We start from the raw sequence: 21,517 nt of genomic DNA, 5'->3' as shown, positions 1-21,517 counted from the left end.
GTATGGTTCCATGTAAAAATCAGGCAGAGGGTGATAAGTCGACTGTCAGGGATCGAGCCGATACTTATATATATAGTAACTTTGTTTATAGGAAATCATTCGGTGATAATATTTTTTTCATATGACGCACCTTCACAGAGCTGTGTTACTAAAAATAGAATACCCATGTTTTGACCAAAATTGACTCATAAAAATGCTATATATTCTTAAAGGATTTGTTAAATGAAAAGATCATACATTTTCAAATGGCTTATATAAAATGAAGAAGAAGGCTACTGTTTACGAATTTCTGTTGTCATAGTGAGTATTTGTTATGTGTTACCATGGTAACCGTTCCTGTAGTTAACGAAAGGATTTTCTAACGGAAAAACATTCCAACTTTAAGAACATTTTTCTAGAAACAGCAAACACTTTCAAAAAAGTTTTATAATTAGACGGATAAAGTACATGCTATTGAATAATTTTACCCAATATTTTTTTTGAAAGTTTTTACTGTACTCGGAAAAAAATATATGAAGATTGTGAAAAATGGCGGGAAAATAATATATTTTCATGTTTTTAAATTTTCTTCTACTTACAAACTATTCAACAAGCACACTTTTCTGTCATGTTCTTGTAATTATCATATTTATAAATATCTAAAATGATCTTCTTTATGTGTTTACATACCATAATGATATGTCTATAGATGTAAATGCAAGAAACGATGCATAGCATTTTGGGTCGGGATCGAAAGTCCGTTTATTATTAACCCATTTCTTTCAGATTTCCTCAGGTTTTTGTAAACAACTTATTAGACCGGTCTTTATAGGATATTTTGCACTGAATGGAGAGTTTAACTTCCAAGTATTTTTGGCTGGATAGTTGTGAGTTTGTGGGTAATTAACAGATTAAAGAAAAAATGCTTGGTTGGCAATTGTTTTTCATTTTGAAATTCACCTATCAACAACTCTTGTGAGGCTGGTCAACGACGTACGTTGTAGGTTGCTCGAATAACAAGAGATTGGCATTTTAGTCCCAAGTATAAAGAGAATGAATGCCCATGTTCTTTAAAAACGTATATCTTTAGAAAAACAAAAGTGAAAATACATTGAACATGTTCAAGGGAATCCTATGATAAAACATTAAGACATAATTTATCAACTTTTGTGTTTTACCCTAAATAATTCATTGAAAATATCTTTTATTTGAAAAATCATTTTGAATTCATTTTTGCTCTAATATGAAATTTAATACATTTATTACAAAGCATCTGGACATTTTAAACTTTGGCTAACAATTCTAGAAACATGATATGGCTCAAATTTTAAAATAAAACTTTTTAGCACTTGATTTCCTTATGAATCCTTTGTAAGAGTGGAACAAAAACTTTTAGTGAAATGTACGTTTTTACAGTCGTATAATATATATGTTTGTTCAAGAAAAAATAAAAATGAGAACAGAAACTGCAGACATTTGTGTCATTAATATTGTAAAATTTGGACAGTTTATATTGACTTTATATAATTTTATGAAAATACATGTAATGTAGAAATGGGATTGTTTTAAAATTCAATAATGTAGTTTAAAAAATGTAAGTTGACTCATTTATCATGTCTATGGCACTATCTTTTACCAAGTATGATTACAGGTTCCTTTCAGATGACAAAACAACTGTTTTACATAATCCATGTAGATATTAGTGTCTGTAAAGTGAATTGAAAATGAATTCTTAATTATTTCATCAATATATTCCATTATCTATCAGATTTTTTAACAGTTGCAACTTGTAAGTTTAGATCCTTTATAAACTGTATACTGAAAAATGTACACGGAAGAGTTGTCTGAAGCTTAAAAATTTTATTTCAAAATCATACCTTTTTAAAAGTGTAACCCCAAACAAGGCATAAACATGATAAAGGAACAAATGAGCACAGAAATATATTTATTACGAACATATTTACAAAACGGAGGCAGATCCAGAAAAAAATATAAGGGTGGGAATGGAGGTTTTGTGCCTCGTGTATTTACCTTCTTCATCCAGAAAGGGGTGGGTGAAGAGCCCAATAATTGCATAAGATAGACCATTTGAGCTATTCTATGATGCATCACATTATACATGTATTTTTGCATGTCAACACAACTTCATTACACAATTCAACCCATTGGTGTTTAATTTTTTCATAAATTGTTTCCCTTTCGAATTTAGGTACATTAGGAATTTCAGTGGAAATAATTTGAATAAAACACCATATATAAGAATGCTTTCATGTTTATTTCACAATTTGTCATTTATTTCTTCATAGAGTTTTGATATTTTGTTTGGATTCAATATCTTATACTGTCTTGATGTTCAACATTGAATTTATGGACTCCTTTGTTTTCCTTTTGTAATAGTGTCTTGTACTTTCACTTGGTTTGATTGATTTTCCTCCTGTTACCACTTTAAGTATATCCTTGGGTTTTGCAGAGACCTACAATACAATAAGATAGACACTGATTTTCAGGACACAAGAACTTACTTATTTTTCTCTCCTCAATATACATGTATATTATATATATTTCTCTAGTTTTTGAGAATGTTTGAACATTTTATATTATAAAACTTTCAATTAAAGTACACGACTCAGAGCCTAGTAGTCATAGTACACATTCCTTTTTAAATTATACATGTAATTAGAAAGAATAAAATACTAAAGCAGCATATAAAACTTTTGAAAACAAGAAATGCTTAAAGAAACTTGTATATGGCATTGAGAAGGTGTTCCAAATATACTAAATCAGTGACAAGTAGGTTCAGGTACTAGTCAGGGTAACAGCTGTATCAGGTTTTGAGTCTGGTTTCTAAGTGACCAATATTTTCCTATAATGGTGGGTTGGGGGTTGGTTGACTTTGACCTCATTATCAGAAGGGGTCATATAGTGCTTGTATATCAGGATTATTATATAATATTACACTGCTCTACCAAGTTTGAGGTTTATAAAACATTTACACTGTAGATTCATTGGTACATATGTGCTACATGTATTTACCACAGAGGTTTCCAATGCATGTAGTGATGGTAATGACACTCCATGATGCTGGTATGAAAACTTTAAAGAAATATACATTAGCTAAATGACTTGATCTTTGTTATATTTATATATTATTATTAGAAATATAAATTCAAGAACCCATACATTAACCAGTCCCCATGACCATATCAGATTAAGGCAGACTTTAAATAGTAATATAATAGATATCTAATAAAAATGTCAAGATATAATTAACATTATGAATTGTTTTACAATAAAATGGAATTCTTTAAAAAACTACAGACGCTAAATATTTTCTTTGATATGTCTAATAGTATGCATGTTTTTAAAATATGAATTCCGATTTCTCAAGAGCTTAATGGTGACCACTAAAAGAAATGATTTTGTGCATATGAAATAATATTTAAAAAATTTGTGTGTGTTTATATAGAACGCCTTGAAGGAAAAAACAATGATGTGTATATGAAATAAATTGAAGAAAAAAAAACCCATCCATTCTGAGATTTGAACCGGGTACCTCCGGCATGCTAATCCGGATACCTAACCACTTGGCTATCTGTGACTTGTGATGGTTGTTTACATTATAGCTATACTTTACATTGCATCTCGCAAAGTCATATCATGTCTTAAATTTTTATATGCAAATTCGACTGAAATCTACATGTAGTACATAAAACCACACTCTTTTGAAATGATACCTACTCCTACTGATCCTCAGTTAGGCATAATCTACATTTCTATCTGAGACAAGAGGCGTTTGTGTGGAGGATACGTAGATGTCTGCTATTATTGCAGACCATTACAAATGAAACATGCCGTCGACTAGCCTAGGCCTAAATATAGGCTAAAACATACCATAGCGTAACTGTTGAAAGTATGACTTTTTGAAACAAGGGAGTGGGTGTCATCTGCACACAGTCGTCTCATACAATGCTACATTGTATAATACAACATTCGTTATGATTTTTATGCTAGTAATAACATGAATAATAAATATTGCGAATTTTGACTTATTAAATATGTAAATCACACCATTTGAAATTACCGGAATGCGCCGACTTGGTGACATGTCATATAAGATATGTTGCTCGGTGTTCGATGTCGGCTGCTCCACACACGTTCTATCTTCAGTGACGCCATATACATCAATGTATTTCTGACACTCTCCGAAGGTAGATATATTCGTTTCCTTTAGAAGAGGCTTGAGGGTAGTTCACACTCTGTCGGAATATTGTCCTACACGGCATTCAGTTTTGGATCTGCCATATTCCGCACACTTAGTGTGTTGACAAAGCAGCGCCCCTAGCGATCATTGAGGTTAAATTCAAGAACGATAACCGAAATTGCATTAAAATCGAAACATTCAGAGAGGTTTTAAAATGTTATATTGAAACTTTCAAAAAAAATATTTATTTCAGAGCATGCCTTTTTTATTTGTTTAATGTTATATAATGATACATTTTCATACCTGCTTTGCTGTTTTTAGATTTCAAAGGGATTACAAGTAGTGTTTTGTATAGATTTGCACTAAGCGTGAATTCTCCATGTTCATAATTATCTGTCCATAATTTTGGAACAAGGTGAAATAAATCAAAATTACTTTGTATATTTGCCAAACATATTACGGTGAGTTAGTATGCTAAGTTTGGGTTCATTTCGTGAACATGGACTTATCACGAAAATGCGATTTTGCCTGATTTTTACGTGGAACCATACTTAAATAGATGTTAACGACAAACTAACAACTCAACTATATAACAAACGGGGTTACTTCCTATATTTAAGTTATCACCTGTATGAGGTGATTCTGTCACTCAATTGATTCAATACGCGAAAGAATGTTCTACATATGTTCAATCGCTTAGTGACCGTGAGGTCGTGAATTTCAGCCCCGTTTGTGCCATGACTGGGTCAAACATATGGTTGGCTACCGTGCTCCTTCGTCAGAGACTCGGCATTTAGAAGTGCGAATCACGGGTCACTGCGATATTACCTAAAAATGGAATTTCCGTGTTGCGGCAGCGTTGGGACATTAAAGATTACTGCTATAGCCTTGAGCAGGTTGGGAACACTTCCCCTACAGCGAGATATTCTCGCGAAAACACGAATATCCCTCTCTAGCGAGAGTAAATATATCCCGTACAACCGAGAAAAACACCCGTGGAGTACATCTCTTTGTGTTTCACGTGAAAAGAAGAAAAAGTCCTAAAATGCCTGATACTTCTGCAAAGATATAATTAATCAAAATACTTACGATGTGTATTGGATTTTAGACTGCTTCCCTCTTACGCAGCAACTTTGATATGCAATTTCTTGACTGTGTTGTCAAGTTTATAGAAACAATTTGCGTCATGTTGAGTGTGTGTCGCACATATTCAGTGTTGCACGGGATTTGCCATCATTTTCAATAAAGACGCCAACACACCTGTTTATGGTAATGTTTACTTTCTCGCTAAAGAAGGATTATCGCGTTTTAGCGAGAATATCTCGCTATAGAGGAAGTATTCCCAACCTGTTGAGCGTTAAGCATTATCGACGAGACGTAGAACAAACAAGCAAACAAAAACAAAACGTTTGTTCAAGTTTGGACTAATAAGTTAACGTTTCAGGGATTTCAAAACTATAGTTTAAATTCAGCAATTTGTCAATTTAATGCTCGTTATAATGAAATATTTTCAACATACAAACTGTCATGAGGTTGAATGCTTAATATCGTGTTTCATACTCATCGTTAGGTTGCTATTTACATACTGATTGGCTACGAATTACCCGGTTAACATAGTCAAGTGATAGGGTTCCGGTGGGTGTGTTGGAAAGATAAATTCAGCAAAAAAATGTATATTGTTACAATCGCCAGGTACTCATTTCTTTAAGACAAAAACAATATGATTTATAGATATATCTTTTCTCTTCACTTTCAAAGTATAAAGCAATCCATTTGTGTTTGAGGTATAAGAAACATTGTATGCTACAGATTAAGAGAAAGAAATGCGTGAACTTTCCTTTGACCCATGATAAAATCCAATCTCCCGTGAGTGTGTGTGAACTTTGTTAATCTAGATTTGTACGCAGTTATCTGGGACTAAACGTCATTCATTGATTGGATCTAGGTCATTCCTCAATGGTATATGTTGTGATCACGACCATAGTAATATAAGAAAACTAGCAATATCATTATCCGTGTTTGCCCAACTATCTATTTTGTATTGCTTGTAGGAGTTATGAGATTGATCACTGTTCGTTATGTTCACCTTGCATTATCCATCTCTATATGTCCATGCAAGACAACTCCAACATACACCATCACAAAACAAGAACGGAGCTAATGAGGATGTACACGAACACATCTACGTTGTGGAGTTTCCTTACAAGTCAAAGAAGGGCACACAGTTTTTGTGCCCTGTAAAACATAATTTCGGTATACGTGTTCGGCGCACATTTGTCACGTGACACACACAATACACACAATGCAATGACAAATCACAGAGTTCTATTCTAATATCCAGTGATGGTAATTTTTTAAAAAGAACTTACCTTTCAATTCAGTGCGATTAAACCGGAAGACAGTCTAGTAAAATTCTTAGGCACTTGGAGGTGTAAAAACATCTTTTTCTTCGGATGAACGGCATTGGAGCGGAACTAAACCGTACATATATTGAAAGTAAGGTATATGTGAACGATTCATCGCGTCAGGCCGTTTGAGAAACGCCCACAATAACCTGAACCCGAATTTGCCTCAAAAAGAGTGTCCTACCCTTACTTTTTTTATACATGCACATACATTAAATTCCAGTGCCCGTTGTTGTAGTCACTTCAATAAATACATCTGAGGTATGGAAGACATTGTTGACATGCTTTAGAGATATTTTCAACAACAAATAATTAAATCAACTGATGTAGGTTATTTGATGGGGGCAGGGGAGGGAGGGGATTCTGAACCTGTGGATAATCACCAATTGCTCCCATTCACACATGCACGTGACATAGGTAGCGATGATATCAGCCCTCTTGAAATGGATCAATAAATGGACAAATCAAATCATAATTGTAATAATAACACCGCAAAAACAAACTTTTCAACCGTTTGCATTGAGAAAGTTCCCACTGTAATGAGTGATATTCCAAATATTTGAGAGCAATCATATTTGGTAACTTCTCTGCAATTTTTTAATTTACTGTACTAGTATTGAAAGGTGTGGGCTATTACTGCCTTGAAGTGCAAACTATATGGATCAAGCTTCTCGTCTCCTGACACACCGGTACAATCAGGAGAGATGCATGGATACTGCTGGTGAACATTACGTTGTCGCATTCTATAGTTTCTATGATTAATGTAATATTTATATTTATTCTATCTAAAACTTTTCATTGCAAACACCATTGTGTCACTTGATAGCGTATACTTTATCATGGCATGTCAAACGTTACAATATTTGATCATTTGCATTTGGATTGTATAATTTTATATTGCTTGTATTGTATATTTCCCATTTGTGTTGAAAAGTTTTCCATTTCTATGTGTGTCCGAGGGACTGTTTGTTTTGATTTCTTATGAAGGATTTCATTGGTCATGTTTTAACCTATATCGTGTATGAAAATGAGCGAGATGTCCCGGATGTTCAACCACAAGATAAATTGACGCCCTATTTTCGAGCAGGACTAGTTAAACACGAGGTTGATAAGCAAGATAAAGTTCAGTAGAATACACATGCAAGTAACCAGTAGTTATGGAAAAGATATAGCATATGACTTGATAATCGAATCATGGTTTAAACCAATGAAATACTTTAAAAACTTTTTTCATTTAAGATAAAAAAAAAATTACAGAGAAAAACAAACATCCATATAAAGTTTGTGAGTGTGTGTTTTACACAAGTTACAATTTTTAGGAAATGCATCGCATTAAATCTTACACGTATAAATTGTGACCATCGTCTCAGAAAATTATTGATGTGTAATTTCAAATCTAATTGTAGGTAAATCTATAACAATACATGTATTCATAGCATTCAAGGGATACAAAATAAAATCAATAAGGATCAAATTTTCACTCCGGTGAAACTAACAGAGCATGGTATCTAACATGTGTAGTTTATTTCTAACACTGAAGAGTTCCGATAGTTTAGGACGCCTTCACATATATTGATTACATATCACAGAGTTTTCTTTTTATTGCTTTTAATTCTTATGCTTAAATGCTTTATACAAAGTAATTGTTAATCAGTAAGTTCTGTATTTCCAATCGTAGTACAAACTGTCGTGAAATAGTATATCGTAACTCTTCAGTGTTGAGAAGGTAAATATGAAATGAAGGCCGTTTGTAACGGCTTCGAAAATGGCAAACTTTATTTACTGTGTGATTTACACCTTGTAAAGGTAAATGCATGTTTCATTGTGAAAGGGAATTAACAGGATGTCTAAGGCGAAAAGTTGAAGCGGGCAAGAAATACAGCTTAACCCATTTTGATAGCATAAAGGGGTCGAAGTTCATGCAAGATTTCCCGAATCACTTTGTGTGACACTGGTCTATGATTTGCAAGAGGCACCAGTCCAAATATCCAACCTTGACGAATCTCGCTGAGATTAAGGCACCTGATCCCACCTCTGGTGTGTCCAGGGGTCCGTGTTTGCCTAACTATATATTTTGCATTGCGTATAGGAGTTATGAGATTGACCACTGTTCGCTATCTTCACCTTTCATACAACAGCACCCTTGATATACCATTCGGACAAGGTCACACAGCTAGAAAAGAATTGCGTCTAATCTTATCGCAATAAAAAAGGATGTTACATACAAATGGGAGTCATGTTCAGGTACATATATATATACTTATCTCAATCCAAGCATGTACAAAGCAAGGTCATAACAATGTGTAGAAAAGCTGATAAAACTGTGTAGAACAGAGAAATGTTCAACAAATGGCTAAGGTGGTGTTTCAACGATTTCAATTTGCGTTCAATAAATACACGCACTTCCGATTTTCATCTAAATACTATTCTTAGACGGTATTAAGATGAATTGCATATCCAAACTTTTGAAAACTATCAATGATGGAATTTTATCATTTTAGATCTGTCTGGTCCACTAATCATGTTTGTCAGGCCGTACACTAACAAACCAAGAGTTTACAATTCCTCGAAACTTGGAGAAAGGTACCAGCTAAATATATGTATTAAAATGCGTTTTAAAAGGATGACTCCAAGAAATAAAATATGTTCAGCAATAGCCATGTGCATCCCATAAAAGATCTTTGCCAATACATGAAACACCAGACTAAATTGTGTGAAAGTAGACATGTACTACTAACGGTAAGAAGACAATTATACCAAATAAATATATGTGTAGGTTTCAGAATGAGACTATCCCATTGATGGTAGACAGACTTGTTCGAAATTATGACAATCAAATGAAATAAAACAAAATAACTGAGTGTTTGCAGAATGTACAAAGAATGATCTACTTAACATTTTCCTTGATTAATTCTTTTATCTAGAATATTGTCATTTTTAAATACACATTTTAGCGACAGTACCTGAATGATAAATTGTACCATGCGCCAGGCCTCAGGATCATGAAATTTTCTCAAACTTAAGTCAAAATCTTAACATTGCGATGAAATAATTGAGATGATCAACCAAATGAAATTGTTATTCAATATATTTTGTAGATCTTATTTTTAATACATGAAACTAAATTACAGTGTACAATGTACATGAGCGAAAGAGCGAGTAAACATAAGGTTGTCATAGTTGGAAGTATTGAACGTATATAGAAAATATATCCTTCATGTGCGGAATTTTAGAAAATCAGAGGATTCGATACTTCCGTTTTACGGTCATATCCGAAAGACCCATGAATTTCACCTCTCATGCGGAGCGCTTAGTGGAGGACCAGCCACTAACTATGGTAAATGGATTAAGTTTGATAATTGATATCTCATTATGTGAATATCAGATATAAGACTGCTGATTGTATGATTACTTAAATAGTACCGTTGACCATTTTACTAAAATTCCGAGGAGTTCCGCAATCTGTAACATGGTATCTAACATGTGTAGTTTATTTTAAGTATCCGGTGAGAGATAAGTCATACATATCGCTCTTGACGGGACAGTTATAATGGCGATTATTACATTTCTTATAGGTAAGTGATTTTAGTCTAATTATAATGTAATTTGCTTTCACTCATTATAGCTTGTGTAAATATTGTATTTTGCACTATTGTCAATGAAAAATATATTTTTTTAAATTAGTTTTTGAAACAGTTTGAGGAAATATTTATTATCAGATATTCTATTAAAAGCATATGCAGCTGTAATATGAAATTACTTGCTGTACGTAAATGTAACATTACATTGTATAAGTTGTGTAAGATTCCTCTCTGTATTTACCCGTGAAACAAATGTTCAGTCTAGAGGTTTTGTTTTATATTCTACCCTCCTTTGAGAATTCTTCACCCACATTGACACATCACGAGCTGTAGGTGAAATTTACACAAATTTAGACCCATGCATGGTTTTAAGGCCTTGACAGAGAGGATTCTTTATCGTACCAACGCCTGTCGCGACGCGGGACTTTGGTCTTTAGTCTTGACTGAGAGACCCGTGACTCACTTCTAACTGCCGAGCATTTTGCTTATGTCTTAGATCTGAGGCGGCCAAGATACGAGCCCCCCCCCCCCCCCCCCCCCCTCCCTCCGTCACGGAATGAATATTCTAACTCTACTGATCATCCACCACGCAAAGTCTCAGAAAAACAGACGGCGATAAAAATTTAGATGATATGGGACATATTCATAACTTATGTATCGTATTCGGTTCACATTGTTAGACACTGAATCCTATCAATTACTGGTGTTTTTATTGTTTTAGTTTATTGTTGTTATTTATGTTATTTTGATTGTATTAGTTGTTTTGTTTGTTGGAGTTTGTTCTTGTTGTTTCGTTATAATTATTTTTTAATTTGTCGTAATTAATTGTTGTTCCGTAGTTGCTTTTGATATTCCATAGTTGATGTTATTGGGTTTCTATTTTACATGCCTTTCCATTCTTCAAATTATCAGCGTAAGTTATCTTAAAATCCAAAAAAAAAAACTTCATAACTGAATAATCTTCATTGTCACAGATATTTGTGTATTTACAAAATAATTCCAGGTGTGTTGATTCACTCGGTTCTGACATCTGCCCAATCGTGTGACAATATAGATGACCAAGTGTGTCAAGGGTTCGCCGCCAAAACCAACGTATGCACAGATCCATGTTTATCCAAGCTATGTCCTAGAACATGTAACCTATGCCGTAAGTCATCATTCTGTATGTCGGTGCACAGGAAGAAGTCTGAAACGTGTTTTACACATAGAAGATGGTGGATAATTTTTTGACGGATTTTTGTTTTCAATTCACTTAGTACAACTTCATACCCTTCTTATCAGTGTTATTGTAACTGTAAAATGGAAAAACACACACTTATTTTGTTTTATATTTTCACGGGAGAGGGGGATTATGAATTACTACAATGAGCTATTTTATGAACGTATTTATATTTTCAGAAATCTTTGATTGTATCTTTTTATTGTAAGTTTGATACACATGCATTAACATATCTTAATCTGCTCTTGGTGTACGTAGCTCTGAAATGTTACCATTGTGACGGAGTTTCCTCGCCATCTTTGTGCACCGCCACCCAGATCTGTCCAAGCAAGAATTATGTAAGTCTTATATATCCTTAAAATTTACTATTATCAGGTAACACAAGGAAATCTATAGTGTTACAGATTTATGTAAGCCTCAAATATCCTTACTTTACAATTTATTGTTATGAGGTAGCACAAGGAAATCTATAACGTGACGGATTTATGTAAGCCTCAAATATCCTTACTTTACAATTTATTGTTATGAGGTAGCACAAGGAAATCTATAACGTGACGGATTTATGTAAGCCTCAAATATCCTTACTTTACAATTTATTGTTATGAGGTAGCACAAGGAAATCTATAACGTGACAGACTTATGTAAGTCTCAAATATCCTTACTTTACAATTTATTGTTATGAGGTAGCACAAGGAAATCTATAACGTGACGGATTTATGTAAGCCTCAAATATCCTTACTTTACAATTTATTGTTATGAGGTAGCACAAGGAAATATATAACGTGACAGACTTATGTAAGCCTCAAATATCCTTACTTTACAATTTATTGTTATGAGGTAGCACAAGGAAATCTATAACGTGACAGACTTATGTAAGCCTCATATATCCTTACTTTAAAATTTATTGTTATGAGGTAGCACAAGGAAATCTATAACGTGACAGACTTATGTAAGTCTCATATATCCTTACTTTAAAATCATCATCACCAGGTAACACTAATAGACTCCTTTATTACTACGAGTGTGGGATAGGGAAATTTCACCGAGGGGACAAGATTCGCAGTCTAGGACGAGGCTGTGCAGAGTCCTGGACATCGAATCTTGTTCCAGAGGTGGAATTTCCCTATCCAACACGAGTAGATACAGACTGGCCCTTTTTAAAGGAAAGATTACTCAATGATTTAAATTGTTCTACATGCTGATTAAAGAGGCATGGACACGATTTGATCTGAAAATTTTCAAATTTTATTTTTCCATTTCTATTGTTTACAATGCTTAACTAAAGTATTTCTGATGGTCAACCAAAATCCGGATATCAGTTTTTGAGTTATAAGTGAGATACAGCACTCCGAATTTGTTGTTATATACATACGAGTCGTGTCAATTTTTGATTACATTAGACTGTCTAATAGAAAATAGTATGTTTAAAACAAAATGAGATGTGCCAAACACGAGGAAATACTTATTCACACTATGATATATTGCGACCAATCAGTGGGGCATTTTTGCACAGGTTCCTATTTGCAAGACCCACATAAAACATTTTGTTGAATTAATCATGTAAAACTTGTACGGTACCAATTTTGATGCACCAGATGCGCATTTCGACAAATAATGTCTCTTCAGTGATGCTCAACCGAAATGTTTGAAATCCGAAATAATAATGAAGTTTTAGAGCTATTTTAGGTAAAAACAGTGTGCCAAAAAGTGGAGCCGAATTCGTCTAAGAATAAGAGCTATGCGTGAGGGAGATAATCCTTAATTTTGAAATGAATTTCTAAATTTTGTAACAGCATTACATTCCACCATTCTAGGCATCAGGCTTTGTAATTACCATACGGCTAGCTGCAATAACGTAGCCCTCTCCGATTCTTTTTTTAGGGGGGGGGGGGGGGCGAGAGGGCTACACTTCCTTAGGATTTCAGTAATGGTGCAAATGCGGGTGTTACATGTATTAACCCCCGCAATATTTTCGATCAGTCTAAACATTTGCTGAGTTTCTTAACGCAAATAAAATGCTATTCTATGTTTCTTAGTCAATATATGAATTTGCAATCTGTAACTTAAGATTTGTGAGGTCCTTTTCTACTGTTTTCAACAATGCCGATATATTCTAATTTCTCGATTCATCTTTGTGCGCCATGTTTAATGTACTGATGTTTCAATTTCCGATTCTCAAGTTATTTGCATCATTCTTGCCATATAAGATAGTGTTTACATCAACGGAGGAGAAAGCTATTTCGTTGGTATTGAAAAGGTTTGAATTGAATAAGTTAAAAACCGAACAGCAGTGTGCAATTTTTTTTCCACAATCATATGATTTTCCTTTCTTTGTCGAATTAAATGGCTCGAGTAACTACATGTTCACGCTGATTGTCAATGTTTAGGTTTTTCAGTTCCACCTACGAGATCTCGCGATAACAAACATAACGGAGCAGATGAAGAATTTCGCATGCTGTACATGATATTTAATGAAAAACACCTTTATTAGACATGCCCGAACACACAGTTGGTACTCCGTTTGGTATAAACAACATTTGGGACTATACCACGGAGTTTATAATCGGTTATTCATAAAATTATTTTGCACCATTACGGAGATCCTATGGAATTGTAGCGCTATCCCGAAAACGTAAGAATAAAAAAACCGGATAGGGCTATATTATTGCAGCTACCACACGGCGTGTAAAGTGTACATGGAAGATGTTTCTGCGGGTGATGTGGTCTATGAACCTCTATTGACAACTAAACCTGCTAACAATATTCCTTTCCTTTTAGTCCTGCATTGTGACTGAGTCTCTGGGATCTGATTTCGCCATCAACTACAGACAAGGTTGTGCCACTGCAGAGGTAATCAAATCTTATCAGGGTGTAATTTCTTCAGACTGTGTTTCTTTTGGAATATTACTATAAATCGTGTTAAACTTTTCGACCATCTTTTTTTAAAATACTAATCTACAGTAATAACAAAATCTATACTGTCGAACTATCAACTATTCCTTTTGAATTTAGAATAATCGAAACAATTAGAATACTGATGTCGGTGTCCTTTCTTCCTTGCTCTATTTAATTTATCGATGTTTATCTGAACTTGATTTATCTAGGTTTGTACACGGTTGTTTGGTTCTGGAGCTCCGACACTTATTGGACGTAGCGCGTCAAATCTTAATGGCGAATGTTGTGATAACGATCTCTGCAACAGCATTAGTCCGGTAGGGAAACGACAAGTGGTCGATCTACCAACTACAATGCGTCCAAGAACGACAACCCCAACATTTACAACTCCGACATTTACAACTCCAACATTTGCAACATTCACAACCACACCCCCTAAGACACAAGCACCGCCCATGATGACGACATCACCGCAACGTAATGATATCGTTCTTTATTTCACTGAGCTGGGTTACAAAGACGGAAGAGGCAATAATGATACTTCCCTGAAATGTCATACTCTACTTTGATTAATTGCAGCTATTCTGTCCTCCCAGTGCGAAGATGTAGATCAAGCTTCTTGCCAGCGCCTCGGCACAATCAAGAAGGACATGTGTAATGACGATTGCTTTGTACGGGCGTGTCCGAGAACATGCGGGAAATGCGGTAAGTTTGTGAACTCGGATTCTTATATATATTATATTCATTCCATCAAATGAAAATAAAATGATGCTTCGTTGTCAAAGTATTATGTCCCGTAGGTTTGTGAGCATTTTTTTAATCTTCAAGCACAATATTTGATGACTTTTATTCCCATGTTTAACCTCTAAAGAACCCTGTTAGGCAATGATATTATAAAGAAAAATCGATAATAGAACTTAAGTGGCGGTAGAATATCATTGATAGAATAGCCGCGGCAAAACATCATTGATAAAACAACCGCCGCGGTAGAGCATCATTGATGGAACATCGGTCGCGGTAGAGAGTATCATTGATAGAACAGTCGCGGTAGACCACCATTGATGGAACAGCGGTCGCGGTAGAGCATCATTGATGGAACAACGGTCGCGGTAGATCATCATTGATGGGACAGCGGTCGGGGTAGAGCATCATTGATGGAACAGCGGTCGCGGTAGAGCATCACTGATAGAACAGCGGTCGCGGTAGAGCATCATTGATAGAACAGCCGCGGTAGAATATCGTTGATCGAACAGCGGTCATTATAACGTATTGGTTAGGTTCTCAACCGGGGTTTCATATTCGATTATTGTTATTGCGAATTTCCAAAATTTCGGCTTGAGCATCACTGAAGAGACATTATTTGTCGAAATGCGCATCTGGTGCATCAAAATTGGTACCGTATAAGTTTTACATGACGACCCCTGGGCCGACGCCTCTGCTGGTGGACTGTTAGTCCCCGAGGGTCTCTACAGCCCAGTAGCTAAGTACTTCGTTACTACCTTGAAAATACGGATGTATATTTAATTGCTGTGATAAAATTTAGAAATTCATTTCAAAATTAAGGATTATCTCCCTTATGCATAGCTCTGATCCTTGGACGAATTCGGCTCCAGTTTTTGGCACTCTGGTTTTCCTTTTAGCTCTTACAAGTTTATTGTTATTTCGAATTTCCATTCGGTGAAGTACCACAAATTTAGATCTATGCATAGCGTTTAAAGACCCAATTTTAAGTTGACACCCCCAAATTGTAAGCTGCCTGCCAATCAAACATTTAACAATAGATCTCAGGTGGAGTGACATCTGCAGACACTGTGGTCTGGGGCTACCCCAGAGAGGTGTTTTGATAACAATAACAGCCAGTATCTACAGGCATTCTTTAGATCTTGAGGATGCCCAGTATACCTGAGTTTTGATAGCAAATGACCTGTCCACAACTGCTGTTTTCTTGTAATTCATTTGTTTTTAAAAAGGCCCCTGAACAATGCAATTTCAATATAATTGTAATTATATACCTGTACATGTATTATAAATTACACAATCAGAAATTAAACAATAATTTGCACAATAAGTTTTAAACTTGTAACCTATTGAAATAATTTATGTCATCAATTTATGATACCTCTATATTTATAACAGAAATTGTTCATTGAGTCAATGACAGAGAGAGAGAAAGAGGGGTGGGTGTAAAATGTGTGTCAGCTAGCCTTAGGAATACAACCATTATTCAAACACTATGACCACAGAAACTCTGCAGAGGTCACTGAGACAGGTTCTGTGTATATCAAAACTATAAAAAAGCATGGACAGGTAGATTTCTACCATGTTCTGCCTCTGTGTATTTCTTTGAGTGCCATGGGATATAGCAATTAACACCTTAGTAGACCCTGGCCACTCCAGGTAAATAACATCTGTTTAGATTAGGCTCCGCCTACATTTTCACTGACCGTACGGTCATGAGATGGGTCTTTAAGGGCCGTAGCAGTGATTGTTCTTTAACGTATCAACGCCTGTTGCGACACGGAACCTAAAGGAGCAATCACTACCTACCTATATATCTTAGTTTGGCGCGGCCAAGGCACGAACCGGGGACTCGAAATCACTACTTCCAGCGGTTACGAAGCGAACGATCTACCACTGAACTACATTGACCGGTCTATGCTATTAGGAATAGTTACAGTATATAGCATATAGAGAATGTACTGTTATAATTTGTTTAGCTGAGTGTTACTCATGTCAACATGTCTCAAGTCCTGCCAATTGCACCAAGCACCTCGTGTGTGAACCAGGGGAGGTAACTACAGCCATATTAGATTTGTTTTTTCAAACACGTCTGTATATTGTAGTCTGATATTGATTGATAACGTGTAGCACCTCTTTTCGTTCAGAAATGCTACGTTTTGAAGACTTTGAGTTATAGCGGTGAAGAAGGATATAATCTAGGCTGCATGCTTGATAATGTAAGTACATGTATCTATTTCATTTTCATCACATAAAAGGAGCATTTGGTATACAATGTAACTAAATCAGAAGCATGTCTATGATATTTCTGCAAGGTAGCCTTCGACTATTGTACTCTCTGAACACGAACACCCGCGAAGAGTTTCTCAATAATCGCATAGATCTTGTCCGATTGTTATTGAAAAGGTTTGTAAGAAGTTCAACAGCCAGGCTGGGAATGTGTTTGGGAAGAGAAATGACCCGGTGGAACTGTCTGTCGACGGCGACTGTTGTACCGGGGACCTATGTAATCACGTGGGACTCACACACGGGTCAACAGTCACTACTATTTCGCCGCCTACAGGAGGTATTTCGTACTTATTCATGTTTCGCGATTTTACCTTACTTTTTGGATATTCAAAGCTGTGTCCCACCGATGTCAAGAAACATTAACAACTAGCTACAAATATCAATACATAAACGCCACTGTAAGCCAACAATGTTACTGTGAATGAATAAAAAGGATAATACGAGGATTGCTTCGATTATCCTGGATGTCAAGGCGTCATATTTCTTTGTGCAATTTTGATGCTACGTAGTGGGGTATATTTTGAAGGGGGGAAAAGTCAACCAATTTTCTTGACGGAGATTATATACATGTATGTTCTAGTCCATTTACCTGATCAAGATATGGGGCTCGCTGTGGGAGTGACCGGTCGACAGGGGACGTTTACTCCTCCTAGGCACCTGGTCCCACCTATGGTGTATCCAGGGATTCGTGTTTGCACAACTATCTATTTTGTATTGTTTATATGAGTTATGAGCTTGAACACTGTTCGTTATCTTCACCTTTCATTAAACAAATTCGAGAAACAGTAATGTGACGAGGTTCTCGGGAACCTCGCGAAAATGTCTCGCACACGAATAAAAGTTGGTTCACTTTTCATGTTTCGTTTAACAGTTGGATGCACATACACAGCTGCCCTCCATCATTGTCCCACCAATTTCCACTTGATTGATGGGAAATGCATGATGATCCCATCGCGTCAAATGTCGTATAAGCAAGCCGAGGTCAGCTATCCTTTGTATTCATATTTAATATTTTGATGAAGTTTTGCTGATGATATGTTGCTCCATTTGATTTGAAATTTAATGTCAAACTTCTTTCTCCATTCATTTGTAAACTCCAATTCGGTTGATAACAGAAAACTGTCCCAATTTCTGTTATGAATTTTTTTATTGTTTTACAACTGAGATTTTGGAAATGCACTCAATGTAATTTGACCAATCATTATCAATGGAGAAAGTTTTGAATTCTATGCTGACGTTGAATAACGGTGTCGTATCAGAAAAATTGAAACATTGGAGGCAAAAAAGTAGTTGACGTCAACCAGATTTATTTAGATTTTTTTTTAAAAAGTCAAATGAAAAATCAAATTAGATTTTCCCAGTAAAATCAAATTACTGTGATATTACAATGGATGTAAGCGTTCCTATATACCGTATTAATAACGGGCCTGTATGTATATATGTGAATGATTGTTTGTTTGTATGTAATTGAAATAAACATTGAAATTGAAAAAAAAAATAACGGACCTGTAATCTCAACACTAAGACATATATCTGTAAGCAACATGTGACATTTTAGTGGATGATTCCAATACTTTTTTACTATTGTAATGATGAACGGATGCTTTTATGAACCCGTAATCGGAGCTTTACCGGGGGGGGGGGGGGGTATTCATGCAGGTTTTGGTCTGTTTGTCTATCTGCTTGTTAGTCCGCAAAAACGTTAACTTTGACCATAACTATTGAATGGTTAGGGATAAGGCTTTCATATTTCACATGTGCATTCATTGTGACAATATCTTTCTTTTAGTAGCAAACCTTTTGAATTCATCACGGTGCAGTCTGACCAACTTTTTTCAAAACTTTAAACCAGGCTACACTTCTTGAATCCTTAGTGATGGTCTCTCGTATTTCGCATGTGTATCCCTTTTCTCAAAGCAACAATTAAGACCTTTGTTTAAATACTAAACTATTTGGCGTCATGATATTGATCTGGAAGTTTGGCCTACTTTTACAAACTTTAACCTAGGCCATAACGCGACAGAGCTTTCAATTTCCACATACGAATTCCTTGTGAGAAGACCTTTCTTTGGGTAACATAATTACTTTGCTGCCGTACGGGGCATCAGTGTTTCACGAACATATCTTGCTGTACATTAGATACACACTATATATAGTGGTGTACTGTAGAGAATGTATCCATAGCAACAACATCACAAAGCTTGCTGAACTTCAACAGTACAACGTAGGGGTTTTTTTTTCTGTATGTACAATGTCTTGCAATCTAATTCTTAAGTCTAAACCCTGACTATGGTTTAGAAATTTAGAAATCCAAATAATGCATTTTTTCCCGAGGCTACAATTTCGAGTACAGCACAACAGACAAAGTAATTTAAATTTGAGTGAAAACGAAACGAAATGAATGGACGATTGTTATGCTGATAACGAGAAGAAAGGGGAATATGATATATCTAGACTTGCAGTCTTTCCTTCAAAACGAGTTATTTCCTTGCTGATAAGTCAGTCACTGTGTAAAACGCATAAAACGTACACGCTGTCATTGATTTACTGGAACCTGATGATAGCTATGACTTCGAGGAGAAAATCCTATGATTCATATCGGTAGAAAAATTCATGAATTCTTTTCAGGGAGGATTTTTAGTATATCTATCAATAAGACTTTTATCAGCTTGGTATTATATCATTTTACAGAGTTATTGTAGAAACCATTGCTCTGTGCTGATTGAAAATTTCTCAGCCAAGGACACACCTGCGATAGCATACTTCATTCAGACAACATTAAGAGGTAAGAAAATTTATACAGAATTTAATTTTATTCATAACAAGGTGATTAAAGTTTTTAAGTTTGTAGTATCCTTCAATTTGGCGACAGAATGATAATAAAATTAATCAATTAAATGCTTGCATTTGCGTCGGGTAGGTAAACTAACTTTATTTGAATTAGTGTAGATTTGAATCTGAACTTTTTTTCAAAAATGATTTCATGTTTCTAAAATTTCTTACAAGCATAAACCTGAAAATCTCTCAGTGGCATATACATGTATTATTAGTGGCCCCCGCTGGATGAGACCGCAAAAAACGAGGTCCCATGTCTCAGCAGGAGTGGCATGATACAGATCCTCCCTGCTCAATAGTCATAAGCACCGGGCATAGATCTAAATTCTGCAGCCCTTCCCAGACAATAGAAACGTCTCCACATGGGTGAAAAATTCTCGCGCGCAAAGTAAAACAAAATACTCTCTCTCGCTCTCGCTCTCTCTCTCTCTTTGACTTGTCCAAATGACTTTGAGATAGGTACATGAGATAAGTACATGTATATGATACGCACCCTCGGATTAAACAAACTTTGCTTTTGAAAATGATTTTCTTTTGTGTTTATGAAAAAAATACGAAATCACAAATGAATCAGATGGATAAATATTTCTTTCAGAGTTTCTATAACTCATTTTTAAGGCTACCTATATTGCCAAAACCATGTGCTAATCCTAAATGATATGGCTGACAGGTTCACTGAGATAAAATCTTTTGAAGAACATATACCCATGTACCTCGTAATTTCTTTTAATTGCTGTCCCGCTGCCGACACTGAACAGAGCTTCTTTATTCACCAAAGTTGTCTATTTGTGACCAAGACATAATATTGTTGTGTCTGACATTGCAAAAATGGTTAAGAGTGTGCCACGTAAGGAAAAAGAGGAATTATTTTAAGGTGTAAGTTCACATTGGGTTGACCATAGATTTTGCGGCGTTAAGAACTGTTTGGTTTTGATTATCTAACAGGACAGTCCAATTACGTGTACATTGGTGCTCAGGACGCAGACCATGATGGAGATTACAATTGGAATCAGGCGGGAACGGTTGTTGCTCATTCGTCATCTCCAGTCAATGGACACTACTGCCTCACGTATTCAGCCATAACAAAAGGAGTCCATCCAGTCTCTTGCACATCGTTCCACTACGTCCTTTGTCAAGCACAAATGAAATAAATCGTAACTTCCATGTAACTTCCATCTATGAAAGAGAAATGACTTTCTCCATTTTCAAAGAAATACTTTGTAGGCTTGTAAATATCAAGTAAAATTCAGATAAATAACTAACAGAAATTACCATATTTTGTTATGCACATATAAGGTACATTCCAATTGTCAAAATCACAGAGCAGACGACAGGAAGTAATATATAAAGTAAAAGGGAGGTAATTCATGAAAAC

The 21,517-nt window shown here is 35.4% G+C and overlaps 1 protein-coding gene across 1 annotated transcript; it reads left to right on the top strand.

Annotated features, from left to right (window-relative positions):
• The first annotated feature begins 10,062 nt into the window (after positions 1–10,062).
• LOC125675524 (uncharacterized) lies at positions 10,063–21,414 on the top strand. The gene is made up of 12 exons (XM_048913255.2): positions 10,063–10,160; positions 11,170–11,313; positions 11,644–11,723; positions 14,164–14,235; positions 14,490–14,757; positions 14,860–14,985; positions 16,998–17,071; positions 17,166–17,237; positions 17,425–17,584; positions 18,179–18,288; positions 19,999–20,092; positions 21,088–21,414. Exons 1-12 carry the CDS (start codon positions 10,136–10,138, stop codon positions 21,291–21,293), a joined length of 1,431 nt encoding a protein of 476 aa, XP_048769212.2. The 5' UTR covers positions 10,063–10,135; the 3' UTR covers positions 21,294–21,414.
• The last annotated feature ends 103 nt before the right edge of the window (positions 21,415–21,517 follow it).

Source organism: Ostrea edulis, chromosome 3, assembly GCF_947568905.1.
Source record: "Ostrea edulis chromosome 3, xbOstEdul1.1, whole genome shotgun sequence".
Classification (NCBI taxonomy): domain Eukaryota; kingdom Metazoa; phylum Mollusca; class Bivalvia; order Ostreida; family Ostreidae; genus Ostrea; species Ostrea edulis.
This window is presented reverse-complemented; position numbering and strand designations above follow the sequence as displayed.

Excerpts from the sequence above, each read along its gene's own strand:
- LOC125675524 (XM_048913255.2), top strand. The coding sequence starts at position 10,136 with ATGGCGATTATTACATTTCTTATAG. Across the intron at positions 11,314-11,643 it reads TAGAACATGTAACCTATGCC|CTCTGAAATGTTACCATTGT; the intron begins GTAAGTCATCAT and ends TGGTGTACGTAG. Across the intron at positions 17,238-17,424 it reads TAGGCTGCATGCTTGATAAT|GTTTGTAAGAAGTTCAACAG; the intron begins GTAAGTACATGT and ends GTTATTGAAAAG.